The sequence below is a fragment of the Dendrobates tinctorius genome, unplaced genomic scaffold (genome assembly GCF_039654945.1).
Source record: "Dendrobates tinctorius isolate UK_male_01 unplaced genomic scaffold, ASM3965494v1 ptg000239l, whole genome shotgun sequence".
In the NCBI taxonomy this organism is placed as follows: domain Eukaryota; kingdom Metazoa; phylum Chordata; class Amphibia; order Anura; family Dendrobatidae; genus Dendrobates; species Dendrobates tinctorius.
Genome location: NW_027361906.1, coordinates 512327 through 527047, shown reverse-complemented (window position 1 = coordinate 527047; position 14721 = coordinate 512327). Strand labels below are relative to the sequence as shown.

The 14721-nt window shown below is 44.7% G+C and overlaps 1 protein-coding gene across 2 annotated transcripts in view; it reads left to right on the top strand.

Annotated features, from left to right (window-relative positions):
* Window positions 1-11171, top strand: part of MIA3 (MIA SH3 domain ER export factor 3) — an 86913-nt gene extending 75742 nt beyond the window's left edge. Inside the window, exons 22-29 of one of the 2 annotated variants that reach the window (XM_073556776.1) lie at window positions 1017-1084; window positions 1329-1426; window positions 1674-1802; window positions 5600-5665; window positions 7552-7628; window positions 7732-7803; window positions 9330-9474; window positions 10177-11171. In XM_073556776.1, coding sequence (XP_073412877.1) covers window positions 1017-1084; window positions 1329-1426; window positions 1674-1802; window positions 5600-5665; window positions 7552-7628; window positions 7732-7803; window positions 9330-9474; window positions 10177-11033 — 1512 coding nt within the window. In that variant the 3' untranslated portion in view covers window positions 11034-11171. The remainder of the gene's footprint in view (window positions 1-1016; window positions 1085-1328; window positions 1427-1673; window positions 1803-5599; window positions 5666-7551; window positions 7629-7731; window positions 7804-9329; window positions 9475-10176) is intronic. The other variant, XM_073556777.1, reaches the window with a different exon arrangement.
* The last annotated feature ends 3550 nt before the right edge of the window (window positions 11172-14721 follow it).

Here is a 14721-nt window from a genome sequence, read left to right as displayed (position 1 = left end):
ATTAGTCAGCTTAGGTGGGTGGACATTCAGCAGCAGGGAGGAGGTACACTGACTAGCAGTTTGTCAGCTTAGGTGGGTGGAGATTCAGAAGCAGGGAGGAGGTACACTGAGGAGCAGTTAGCTTAGGTGGGTGGAGATTCAGCAGGAGGGAGGAAGTACACTGAGGAGCAGTCAGTCAGCTTAGGGTGGGTGGAGATTCAGAAGCAGGGAGGAGGTACACTGAGGAGCGGTCAGTCAGCTTACTTAGGTGCAGAATCGGCAACAGGATGGAGGGACAATGAGGAGCTGTCAGTCAGGCTACAAGGACCAAGGCGGAGGTAAACTTTCTAAAAACATTATACAACCATTCATAGTAAGTATGCCAGTCTCATCAGGTCTATTATTTATTTTGTAAAGTATGCAATTTGTATTGTGAAATTATATTACAGATTCTGTTTAAAAAATATAACTGTATAAATTAGTAATGGCACAAAAGTGTGATGGATTGTAGGCTACAACCGCTGGAGTCCCCTTTTCATTACAGGGTATGTTTAAGGGGTTTGAAATCCCTTCTTATTAAAAAATAATCCCTTTATTATAAGCTGATCACAAAGTGTCCTCCTGTTGTGATCCCCAGCGATCATCTGTAATCTATGAGGAAACCTGGCAGTAAGGGTTCAGTTTCACTGCTGCACCCCCGCAGGACAAATTGGGTATTACACAGGACCTATTCACATTATTGGGTTCTCTGTGTAATGCAAGACAGGACGGGTCATCCCGAGAGCGAGGAACTGTTTATAACCATAAGATGGAGATCCTGGAGAGAGGACGCCCCGCTATTAACCCCTGAGGGCAGATGAGCACTTTGTCTTTACACGCTGAAAATCAATTGGAGAATCCAATTAGACAAATCTGAAAACAACTCGTCCAAAGTGATGTCGGCATGAGCCAGTGATGAGGCGTCCCACCGCGTGAGCCACTTTCACAAAACACAATATTTTCTAAGCTTCATCGGATAATTTCTCCTTTCTCACCAGCTCACCGCCCGGACGGCAGAGAGGACCCTGGCAGAAGAGAAACGGGAATGTGCAAATTTAAGGCAAAAGTAAGTGGATCCCTGAACACCTAATATACATATATGTATAATATGTCTGGTGCCAGAATCTTATCAGGTCGGACGGCGAGTTTTGAAAGGAGAAGTCTGTAGATCTTCTGCTGTGTGGGTCAAGGAGAAAGATGGAGGAAGAAAACCTGAGACGCCTCGCAACGTGTGACTCGGAGATCTGTGGACATGTATTATGATTGAGGTGTAAATCTCCCTAAACTCGTCTGTACTTATTCCATTACAGGTTAATAGAAGTGAACCAAAAGATCGCAGCTCTGCAGAGACCGTCCATAGTAAAGCCAACCCCAGGACGACCCGATCACCAGCCACCACCGAGGAGAGGTACAAGCTGCTGGGCGCCTAGATTAGTGGCATACATTCTTCTAGAAATGTACTCCAGTCCCTCACTGACGGCACATTTCTGCCCTCCGGCTCTTAGACACTTCTTACTCCACGAGTCCCATCACATAAATTGAACGTTTTTTTTTTTCTTTTTACTGTCCACGAAGTATTTTTCAATATTTCACTCCATATTCAACGTTAAATATTTGTCCCTATTTTCTTTCACTTTTCCCCATTTTGATGACAGGTAATCTGAGTAGAGATGGATCTTTTGGGCCTTCACCTGTAAGTGGGGGAGCCCCATCCCCTCCGATATTGATGGACGGGTCTGTACGATCTGCTTCAGCGAACCTCAGCCGATCAGAGGACCTGAAAGGTCAGTTCCCTGTATGACACAGATCCACATAGAATATTCTCTGCGAAAAATAGCTTTATGCACAAGGTGACTCTAAATAATGTGTAATAGGCAATATGGCATCTCTGTCCAGGTGCTGATTCTGACATATAGCCTGTATAATGTATGTACACAGTGGCTGCACCAGCAGAATAGTGAGCGCAGCTCTGGAGTATAATACAGGATGTAACTCAGGATCAGTAATTTAATGTATGTACACAGTGGCTGCACCAGCAGAATAGTGAGTGCAGCTCTGGAGTATAATACAGGATGTAACTCAGGATCAGTAATGTATGTACACAGTGACTCCACTAGCAGAATAGTAAGTGCAGCTCTGGAGTATAATACAGGAGGTAACTCAGGATCAGTAATGTATGTACACAGTGACTCCACTAGCAGAATAGTAAGTGCAGCTCTGGAGTATAATACAGGAGGTAACTCAGGATCAGTAATGTAATGTATGTACACAGTGACTCCACTAGCAGAATAGTAAGTGCAGCTCTGGAGTATAATACAGGAGGTAACTCAGGATCAGTAATGTAATGTATGTACACAGTGGCTGCACCAGCAGAATAGTGAGCACAGCTCTGGAGTATAATACAGGATGTAACTCCGGATCAGTAATGTATATACACTGACTGCACCAGCAGAATAGTGAGTGCAGCTCTGGAGTATAATACAGAATGTAACTTAGGATGAATAATGTAATGTATGTACACAGTGACTCCACTAGCAGAATAGTAAGTGCAGCTCTGGAGTATAATACAGGAGGTAACTCGGGATCAGTAATGTATGTACACAGTGACTCCACCAGCAGAATAGTGAGTGCAGCCCTGGAGTATAATACAGGATGTAACTCAGGATCAGTAATGTAATGTATGTACACAGTGACTGCACCAGCAGAATTGTGAGTGCAGCTCTGGTGTATAATACAGTATGTAACTCAGGATCAGTAATGTATGTACACAGTGACTGCACCAGCAGAATAGTGAGTGCAGCTCTGGAGTATAATACAGGATGTAACTCAGGATCAGTAATGTAATGTATGTACACAGTGACTGCACCAGCAGAATAGTGAGTGCAGCTCTGGGGTATAATACAGGATGTAACTCAGGATCAGTAATGTATGTACACAGTGACTGCACCAGCAGAATTGTGAGTGCAGCTCTGGTGTATAATACAGTATGTAACTCAGGATCAGTAATGTAATGGATGTACACAGTGACTGCACCAGCAGAATAGTGAGTTCAGCTCTGGAGTATAATACAGGATGTAACTCAGGATCAGTAATGTAATGTATGTACACAGTGACTGCACCAGCAGAATAGTGAGTGCAGCTCTGGAGTATAATACAGGATGTAACTCAGGATCAGTAATGTATGTACACAGTGACTCCACTAGCAGAATAGTAAGTGCAGCTCTGGAGTATAATACAGGAGGTAACTCGGGATCAGTAATGTATGTACACAGTGACTCCACCAGCAGAATAGTGAGTGAAGCCCTGGAGTATAATACAGGATGTAACTCAGGATCAGTAATGTAATGTATGTACACAGTGACTGCACCAGCAGAATAGTGAGTGCAGCTCTGGGGTATAATAAGGATGTAACTCAGGATCACTAATGTAATATATGTACACTGTGACTGCACCAGCAGAATAGTGAGTGCAGCTCTGGGGTATAATACAGGATGTAACTCAGGATCAGTAATGTATGTACACAGTGACTGCACCAGCAGAATTGTGAGTGCAGCTCTGGTGTATAATACAGTATGTAACTCAGGATCAGTAATGTATGTACACAGTGACTGCACCAGCAGAATAGTGAGTGCAGCTCTGGAGTATAATACAGGATGTAACTCAGGATCAGTAATGTAATGTATGTACACAGTGACTGCACCAGCAGAATAGTGAGTGCAGCTCTGGGGTATAATACAGGATGTAACTCAGGATCAGTAATGTATGTACACAGTGACTGCACCAGCAGAATTGTGAGTGCAGCTCTGGTGTATAATACAGTATGTAACTCAGGATCAGTAATGTATGTACACAGTGACTGCACCAGCAGAATAGTGAGTTCAGCTCTGGAGTATAATACAGGATGTAACTCAGGATCAGTAATGTAATGTATGTACACAGTGACTGCACCAGCAGAATAGTGAGTGCAGCTCTGGAGTATAATACAGGATGTAACTCAGGATCAGTAATGTATGTACACAGTGACTCCACTAGCAGAATAGTAAGTGCAGCTCTGGAGTATAATACAGGAGGTAACTCAGGATCAGTAATGTAATGTATGTACACAGTGACTCCACTAGCAGAATAGTAAGTGCAGCTCTGGAGTATAATACAGGAGGTAACTCAGGATCAGTAATGTATGTACACAGTGGCTGCACCAGCAGAATAGTGAGTGCAGCTCTGGAGTATAATACAGGATGTAACTCAGGATCAGTAATGTAATGTATGTACACAGTGGCTGCACCAGCAGAATAGTGAGCGCAGCTCTGGAGTATAATACAGGATGTAACTCAGGATCAGTAATGTAATGTATATACACAGTGACTGCACCAGCAGAATAGTGAGCGCAGCTCTGGAGTATAATACAGGATGTAACTCCGGATCAGTAATGTATATACACTGACTGCACCAGCAGAATAGTGAGTGCAGCTCTGGAGTATAATACAGAATGTAACTTAGGATGAATAATGTAATGTATGTACACAGTGACTCCACTAGCAGAATAGTAAGTGCAGCTCTGGAGTATAATACAGGAGGTAACTCGGGATCAGTAATGTATGTACACAGTGACTGCACCAGCAGAATAGTGAGTGCAGCTCTGGAGTATAATACAGGATGTAACTCAGGATCAGTAATGTAATGTATGTACACAGTGACTGCACCAGCAGAATAGTGAGTGCAGCTCTGGAGTATAATACAGGATGTAACTCAGGATCAGTAATGTAATGTATGTACACAGTGACTGCACCAGCAGAATAATGAGTGCAGCTCTGGGGTATAATACAGGATGTAACTCAGGATCAGTAATGTAATGTATGTACACAGTGACTGCACCAGCAGAATAGTGAGTGCAGCTCTGGAGTATATATATTAATTATTAATATTATTATGATTAAAGTTGTACATTTTTGCAGAAGGATTTTTTATTACACTTTGGACCCAGTAACCCATTGATAACCACATAGTCTTGCAACAATGATCCTACTGTGGAGGGGGATGGGACATCTGACATATTTTGGCTTCCTTTGTGTTTGCACTTGTTTGATTTTCCTTCATGACCTCACCCAGAAAGCTTGATGTGGTCGTGTTCATTCTGCATCAAGTTATCTGGCAGAAGAGAAACCCAGGGGGAGGTAACAGCAAATTTGGAGCTGAACCTTTGTCCTAAATTGCTTATAATCCTTCAGTCACTGGTTTAGTTCATCGAAGGGTCAAATCTTCCTGACTCTCCTGAAGTCACGTTCATGAAATCAATCAGTAGTAGTTTTACAGCTTGAGATTTGATGCGTTTACATCTCATACAATATTAACCCCCTTCCCGTCGCAACAATTTTCATTTTTGTTCTTTTTTTTTCATTTTAACTATTTTGGTCCATTAAAAGACAGAATGGTAAAGGGTAGACATTCACTTCCAAAGATTGTACAATAGTGACACACTGTCCTCAGCTTTCATCCTCCAACAACAGTTGTTGATCCCCGTCTGAGTCCTGTGCTTATAATAGAAAGCATTGGTGTAATGCCATCTTATGTCCACTCTACGAAGGTGGCGCTGACAATTCTGGACCCAGACGACCTCATCCGGAAGTATCTGGAAGAACTTCTGCACCCGGTAAGCTAACGTAGTATGTTACAAAGTGACAAGAAACTACTATCCTTTGTACAACAATATAACTACTATAATACTGCCCCCTATGGACAAGAATATAACTACTATAATACTGCCCCCTATGTACAAGATTATTATTACTATAATACTGCCTCTATGTACAAGAATATAGCTACTATAATACTGCCCCTATGTACAAGTATATAACTACTATAATACTGCCCCCTATGTACAAGAATAGAACTACTATAATACTGCCCCTATGTACAAGAATATAACTACTATAATACTGCTCCTATGTACAAGAATATAACTACTATAATACTGCTCCTATGTACAAGAATATAACTACTATAATACTGCTCCCTATGTACAAGAATATAACTACTATAATACTGCTCCTATGTACAAGAATATAACTACTATAATACTGCTCCTATGTACAAGAATATAACTACTATAATACTGCCCCTATGTACAAGAATATAACTACTATAATACTGATCCTATATACAAGAATATAACTACTATAATACTGCCCCCTATGTAGAAGAATATAACTACTATAATACTGCTCCTATATTCAAGAATATAACTACTATAATACTGCTCCTATATACAAGAATATAACTACTATAATACTGATCCTATATACAAGAATATAACTACTATAATACTGCCCCTATGTAGAAGAATATAACTACTATAATACTGCCCTATGTACAAGAATATAACTACTATAATACTGCTCCTATATACAAGAATATAACTACTATAATACTGCTCCTATGTACAAGAATATAACTACTATAATACTGCCCTATGTACAAGAATATAACTACTATAATACTGCTCCTATATACAAGAATATAACTACTATAATACTGCTCCTATGTACAAGAATATAACTACTATAATACTGCTCCTATGTACAAGAATATAACTACTATAATACTGCTCCTATATACAAGAATATAACTACTATAATACTGCTCCTATGTACAAGAATATAACTACTATAATACTGCTCCAATGTACAAGAATATAACTACTATAATACTGCCCCCTATGTAGAAGAATATAACTACTATAATACTGCTCCTATATTCAAGAATATAACTACTATAATACTGCTCCTATATACAAGAATATAACTACTATAATACTGATCCTATATACAAGAATATAACTACTATAATACTGCCCCTATGTAGAAGAATATAACTACTATAATACTGCCCTATGTACAAGAATATAACTACTATAATACTGCTCCTATATACAAGAATATAACTACTATAATACTGCTCCAATGTACAAGAATATAACTACTATAATACTGCCCTATGTACAAGAATATAACTACTATAATACTGCTCCTATATACAAGAATATAACTACTATAATACTGCTCCTATGTACAAGAATATAACTACTATAATACTGCTCCTATGTACAAGAATATAACTACTATAATACTGCTCCAATGTACAAGAATATAACTACTATAATACTGCCCCTATGTACAAGAATATAACTACTATAATACTGCTCCTATATACAAGAATATAACTACTTTAATACTGCTCCTATATACAAGAATATAACTACTTTAATACTACTCCTATATACAAGAATATAACTACTATAATACTGCTCCTATGTACAAGAATATAACTACTATAATACTGCTCCTATGTACAAGAATATAACTACTATAATACTGCTCCTATGTACAAGAATATAACTACTATAATACTGCCCCTATGTACAAGAATATAACTACTATAATACTGCTCCTATATGTACAAGAATATAACTACTATAATACTGCCCCTATGTACAGTAATATAGCCATCTTACTGAGTAATGTCTTTTCCATTCCCCAGTGGATCTGGGTCACTCCAGTGCAGTCCTACACAGTGGTCCCAGAACATCGTCGCCCTCTCTGGGGATGGATGGATTGGTGAGTACTTGGGGGCACATCCCCTTTTTCCCTATCACTTTTAATAATTTCCTCTGTGCATTTGTTCTTCTTTCTAAATTATTTCTTCTTGTAAAACTAAAAGCCAATCCCATCTAATGAGTCTGAGGTCCCCAGTTTGCCCGCTAGTTCCTCCCAGTCTGAGGAACCCATTCAGGTAAGTATTTTGCAGCCGTGCATGGAGTTGTGGGTTCACCTGCTACTTCTGGTCGTCAATGTAACCTTGCGGTGAATATAACATTGCTTGTAACCTGGCATGTGTGGCGCCCTCTGCAAGGAGTACACGGGCTACTTTCACCTGCTTTTTAACCTGCTCTCCAGCTTTTATTTAATATCTCTCCTCATCGGTTTGGAGGACTGCACATGTGAAAGAAAAATTATTGGGGCCATCCCAAATTTTTAACCTTTACTGCTTACCCGTGGGTTTGTTGTGGTTAAATAAGATTGACACCTTTAAAATAAAATCTGTTGTCAAGTCTGTTACCCTTGCCTACGCTTAGAGAAAGCCTGTGAGTCCTGCTTTCCCCACCCATTCCTCGAGAAAGCCTGTGAGTCCTGTCCCACTTGCCCACTGCTAGAAAGATTCTGTGAGACCTGCTTCTCCACCCATTTAAATAGTTCTGTTGCGAGGGACATCCAAATTCTGCTTGACTCTTTACACCACCACTGCATTTGCTAAAAAGACACACACCAATATTTGCAGGTTTTGCCTCCATCCTCTTCCTGGGTCTAAGATTGAGGCAATTATGCAGCCGTGTGTAAGATAATTAATAACACGGACATGTTATTCTATCACCCTAAGTGGCACAAACCGTTTTATGCATTTTGGTTAATAGAAGCTATGAATATTGTGCACCTCGCTGCTGCGAGAGGGGGGAGGGAGCTAACCGAACAGAAGTGCCCGGGGCATGGTCTTCAACGTCCGCTCTCTCATTCCCTTCTGCTCTTTACACTCCTCTGTGCTGAGGGTTTATGGTGATGTATGGAAGCGCGAGGTTCTTCGGTGATGTATGGAAGCGCGAGGTTCTTCGGGTGGCAGGGGAGGAACTTTTTGGTTTTCACGTATAATTCAAACACGCCCCTTCAAAGGTTCTTGATTGAAAACCGTCAGCATTTGAACATGTAATAATTTTTTACACCAAAATCGTGAAGCCCATGACCCTTTTATTCTTTTCTCCCCATTAGTGAAGGGGTTGTTTAGAGAGCCACAGGTTTTTTGTTTTTTTTTTCTTTCCCCAGTGTAATGTTTTAGTAGTTTTCTTTTTTTGTTGTTTTAGTGATGCAATGAAATATGTGCTGGATTCTACCGACCGGCATTGTATTGTGTCACTGGCGAGGCCTTAGGAGCTCAGTGACCGGTATCACAAATCATGCAGGACAGTGACAGCTGTAATTTGGAGCCGACACCTGCGGGTGGCGCCATGCACATATCGTATAGGGCTGGAAGTATTTGCCACATGCCCTGATGGGCTCAATACATGGGGCCGGTTCTTAGTTACACCCCTTTAAGGCGCAGGACAGTGCTTCAGTAAATAAAAGGGTCCATTGTCTTTTTGTTTTAGGCCCCTCTATATAAGATTTTCTGTGTTTGAATTATACCCGCAGATTAGGGGGTGCTCTTCATCCTGACATCTCCTCCATTACCAACGCCTAGAAACGCTGACTTCCGTTCTCTGTCTGCAGGTAATGCCAGTAGCCAAAGGTCCGCCATCATTTCCCGGCACTCCGGTGATCAACTCGTCTGCTGCTGCTCCCACCATGCCTCCTGGTCGATTGATTGGCCCAGCACCACCCCGCGGAGCCTTCGGTCCTCGATCATTACCACAAAGTAGGACCATTATTTTTATGTTGTGATGATGCGGGCCCATACACGTCCTCCGCCATAGGGCCAGTATTCTGAACTGATATAAAATCCCATGCCTAGACATAAAAGGATAATTCTGGATGCCTGTAGCCACCACTAGGGGGAGCTCACTGCATTTTGGGTTTAAAGGGGTATTGCCAGAATCCAAAGGTTGTCTCCTATATGTAGGATAGGGGATAACATTGGATTCCCCTACAATCCCAAGACGGGAGCTCTGCAGACCCATCCTTGTATAAAGCGACTGTGGACAAGTTCTAGCTTTGTTCCATTCTTTGTTTAACTCCGTAGAAAGTCATAGACAATGAATTGAGCAGAGGTCAAACGGGGCTCTGCAAACCCTTGTTGTCCGAATTGCTGGGGGTCCTATGGATAGGGGATAACTTTCAACCCTGCTGGTGGCAAAATGTCATGTAACACTGTGTATGCAGCAGAGTTAAGGGTAAACTCGGACACAGCCTTTCCTATTGGCCTGAACAGCCACCCGCCATATGATGAGGGAGATGATTTTTTTTTCACCCACCTTTCAACACGAACCTGAAATGATCATCTCGCTTGTATGTTGGCAAGTAGGACCATCTATCTAGTCATGCTCACACAGCTGAGGGTTTGTTACAAAGCATAGAGTTTTGTCTTTTTTTATTTTTTTTTTATTTTTTTTCATTTCAGTGCATGGTCTCCCACCAGGCGTTAGAGACTTTCCTCCAAGGCCTATGATGCCGCCTGGTGCAATGCCTCCAGATCCAAGGGGTCTAAACCGAGCGCCGTTCCCTCCAGGTTCTGTTCCTATGCATGGTCCTAGAGATTATCCAGTACCACCTCCGGGAGTAAGAGACTTCCCACCAGGACTACCGCATCCTGGTCTGAGAGACTTCCCACCAGGGCCACTTCCTCCAGGAGCACGGGATTTCCCACCAGGGCCGCCTCCTCCAGGAGCACGGGATTTCCCACCAGGGCCGCCTCCTCCAGGAGCACGGGATTTCCCACCAGGGCCGCCTCCTCCAGGAGCTCGGGATTTCCCACCAGGGCCGCCTCCTCCAGGAGCTCGGGATTTCCCACCAGGGCCGCCTCCTCCAGGAGCAAGGGACTTCCTACCAGGACCACCTCCTCCAGGAGCTCGGGATTTTCCACCTGGTCTTCCACCTCCAGGAGCTCGGGACTTCCCACTAGGTTCAATTCCTCCTGGTTTGAGAGATATACCACCAGGCCTCCCAACTCCAGGATCTAGGGACTTCCCACCAGTAATGCCTCCACTAGGATCAAGAGAGTTCATACCAGGAGTTCCCCCACCAGGAGCTAGGGAATTTCTACCGGGACCACCACCTGGTTCTAGAGAATTTCTGGCAGGGCCTCCACCAGGAGCCAGAGACTTCCCACCATTTGGTCCTCTTCAAACAGGCATAAGAGACTTCCCCCCAGGATTGCACCCTGGAGTCCCCGCTGGGCCTTCATTACTTGAGCAGCGAGCAGGACACAGTCAGCCGGTTCAGACAGATCATGAACTTTCTCAAGGTCAAAAATCCTAAAAAAAAAAAAAAATCATGTGTAGACTAATAGGACACAATCTCTGGCTCAAAATGGTTCAAGAATTACCGGTTTACATAAACGTCTGATTTATAATTTCACATGTCTTATATTTGCAATAAATATTTTATTCTAGTCAATCTTTTTAGGATTTTTTTTAATAGTTACATAATTTTGCACCCAATTTTTTATTTTATGTTTTCTGTCATATCCTGAAGCCACAATTCTTAATGAATTTTTTCAGAATGTGCAATACCGGGATCCACGTGTGTTTTTTTTTTCTTTAGTTTATTTAATGTATCGTATGTAACCATTGTGTGTGGAAAATAATGAATGTCTAAAATCTTTGAAAATATTTCCTGTGGAAATACATTTTATAAGAATATCATTATTCTGATTGCTTTTCCACACTCGCTAGCTTAATTATATTATACACCACCGGTTTACATAGAAGAAATCATTGTTTTTAACATCGGGTGCTGCAAACCAGAAACCCGTAACTCAGTAAGATGGAAAATAATAAAGGATTTAAAAGAACTTTTGCCGTTTTTTTTTTTTAAATTTAGTTTTTAGATTATTTCTCGTGCTTGAGAGCCAATTTCATCTAATTAAACGCCTTCAATCCCACCTAAGGTTGTCAAACAATGTGTGTTGGCGAGTGAAGCAGAACTTAAGGGTGTGTGCACACGCTGCGGATTCTGCTGTGGTTCCGCTGCGGACCCGCAGCAGTTTCTGCTGCGGTGTACAGTACCATGATTCCCTATGGGAATCTCAAACCGCAGTGCAGACGGTGCGGATTTCTCGTTCGCCTTATTGGGGGACACAGAGACCATGGGTGTATGCTTTGCTGCCACTAGGAGGCTGACACTATGCACAAAAAAAGGTTAGCTCCTCCTCCGCAGTATACACCCCACCGACCGGCACCAATTTCCTCAGTTTAGCTTAGTGTCAGTAGGAGGTGGACACGGGTCTTTCATTAGACCCATATCTACCTCGTCGTGCGTCGTTCCTTTACAGGTTCTACAGAGGGATACAGAGTGAAAAGTCACATCTGTACTCCCACATGGAGTCTGCGAGTACGGCGTGTACTGCCACCCCGTATCCTTGCAGTTCTCTGCGGCAGGACCAGCCAGACGGACGCCGACACCAAGACGTGCCAGCGACTCCAGGGGTCCTTGTCGCCAGTCTCCCTCCCACTCGCCTACCAGAGCCTGTCGGTTGGATGAGACGCAGGACTTCTTCAGACAGGTAACGGATCGGGGATGGGTGAGTATAGATTTTTTTTTTTTTTTTTTTATTACCTGGCTGCTCATTCCCGACGGACCGGGGGCCTCTTCAATGGCACAGGGATGCGGGCGCTGCGGTCGCACGCAGTCGCCCTACATCTATAGGCACACCATGCTCTTTTTTGCTGGCCCCTTGAGAGCGGCTTGCGGCTGCGGCGTCCCCTTCTTCCGACCTCCGTGCCGACCCCCTGCTGACAGGCGGCCACCGCAACTAATTTAGGCTCCGGCTTCAGTTCGGGCCTACCGCTGCGTCGCGGCCACGCCCCCCGCCCCTTTCTTCTAAGCGGGCTTCTCTCCCGCTCTTCCCAGGCCCTCCCACCGCCTGTCCTTCACCTGCCCAGCCTGATATTGGCTAGAGGGCGGTGAATTTTAACCCTGCGAGGTGCTCCGCCCTCCCTCCTCTCCTGGACGCGCGCTTTTTCTCAGGCAGGCGCCATTTTACCAGCCTGTTAGCCGGACACCAGCTCGTCACCGGATCATCTTCCGCCAGCTGGTTTTTTCGTTCAGGAGGTCTATCGGCCGGATTTCGCTCTGACCTGCATCCACTGACAGGTCGCAGAGCATCGCTTCTGGGGACACCGGACCGTGAGTAGCTCTGCACTGCAGACTGACCCTTCTCCGCCCTCTGTCCCCCAACCTTCCAGCATTACCTCAGCTTTTCAAAATGTCTACCTCTAAGTCTGATCGTACCCGCTCTACTGCCCCCCCCTGCACTTTAGTCAAGTTCTTTGCATGTTCTTCGTGCAATCGCAAACTTCCCTCAGGCCAGTCCACTCCCCTCTGCCTGGATTGCAGCAACCCAATTCAGCCTGACGCAGTCCAGGAGCCATCTACGGCTCCAGGTGAGAGTGAACCCCCCCATGCCTGGCTGGGCCTCCTCGCTATCTCAATCAGTGGCAGACCTCACCAGGGTGTCTCAGTCCCTGGTGGCCGTTCTTGATAAGTTGCCCCTGGACTCTTCAGCAGGGCCAAGCAGGTCCCAAATTGTTCCATCTGAGTCAGTCAGCGTTAGTCGCAAAAGACCCAGGCAAGATGCCCAGCCGGATTCCTCTCCTAGTCCCATCTCACCGCATAGCCCTTCCCAGCAGCCTCCCTCTCGGGCCTCCTCTCCCGAGTCAGGTGAAGCGCTTTCGGACAGGTCATCTGAGGGGATTTTAGAGCTGGATGCAAACATGAAGGTCACAGTGCAGAACCTCATTGCAGCGATCCATCATACTTTCGATATTGCTGACTCCCCTGCGAAATCCTCAGATCAGGAGGTTTCGTTCAGACGGGCAGAAACTCCCTCCAGGGTTTTTCCTTTCCATTCCGAGTTTGGGAAGATTTTTACCAAGGAAAGAGAGGATCCGACCAGACGCTTTCAAAGAGGAAAACGTCTAGGCGTACTCTACCCATTTGCTAAGGAGCTCACGGACAACTGGCCGGCCTCTCCCTCGGTGGATCCGCCCGTGTCCAGGCTTTCCAATAACACGGTTCTCCCGCTTTCAGGCGTGGCGTCCCTAAAGGATTCTAATGACAGGATTATAGAATCCCTGGCGAAGTCTGCCTTTGAAGCGGCTTCAGCGGCTCTGTGCCCAATCTTTGCTTCATCCTGGGCAGCAAAGGCCATAGCCACGTGGGCAGACGACCTTCATCAAGGCGTCTTAGATAAGGCGCAACCGGAGCGTTTGGCCGATCTCGCCAATCAGATCTCCCATGCTGGGGACTATCTTCTTTCCGCTTCCTTGGATGCCGCATCCTGTGCAGTTCAGGCGTCAAGCAACGTAGTTGCAATTCGACGTACAGTTTGGCTAAAGGCCTGGCAAGCGGACTTGTCTTCTAAAAAGTCCCTCACTAACCTGCCTTTTCAGGGGGTGCGCCTCTTTGGGTCCCAATTGGACCAGATTATTAAGGACGCCACCGGAGGCACGAGTTCACTCCTCCCTCAGTCCAATCCTCGCAGACCTCCACTAAGGCGTCAGTTTCGACCCTTTCGGACTTTCCGCCGTTTCAATACGGCGGACAACTCCAGCCAACAGAGACCGCAGGCTCGCCAGGAGAGAAAGAAAGTTTCCTTCAGACCCACTCCTTCCTGGCGATCCCACTCTTCCCAGGGCAGACCGTCCAGATCTGGATGGTCTACTTCAGCAGGACTATCGTCGGACACGCGAGGGGCCTTTCCAATTGGGAGGCCGACTTCCTTCCTTCAGGGACGTTTGGCTGGCCTCCGTAGAGGATGCTTGGGTCAGGGAGGTCAGGCAGGATACAAGATACAGTTTGTCTCTCTCCCACGGGATCGTTTCTTCGAATCCCGGCCTCCAAAGATCCAGCCTTGATCCCGGGGTTCTCTACGGCTATCGCCTCTCTCCTCAGACAGCACCACTACCAGCTCGTCGCACTGCCCTTCGGTCTTGCCACCGCTCCC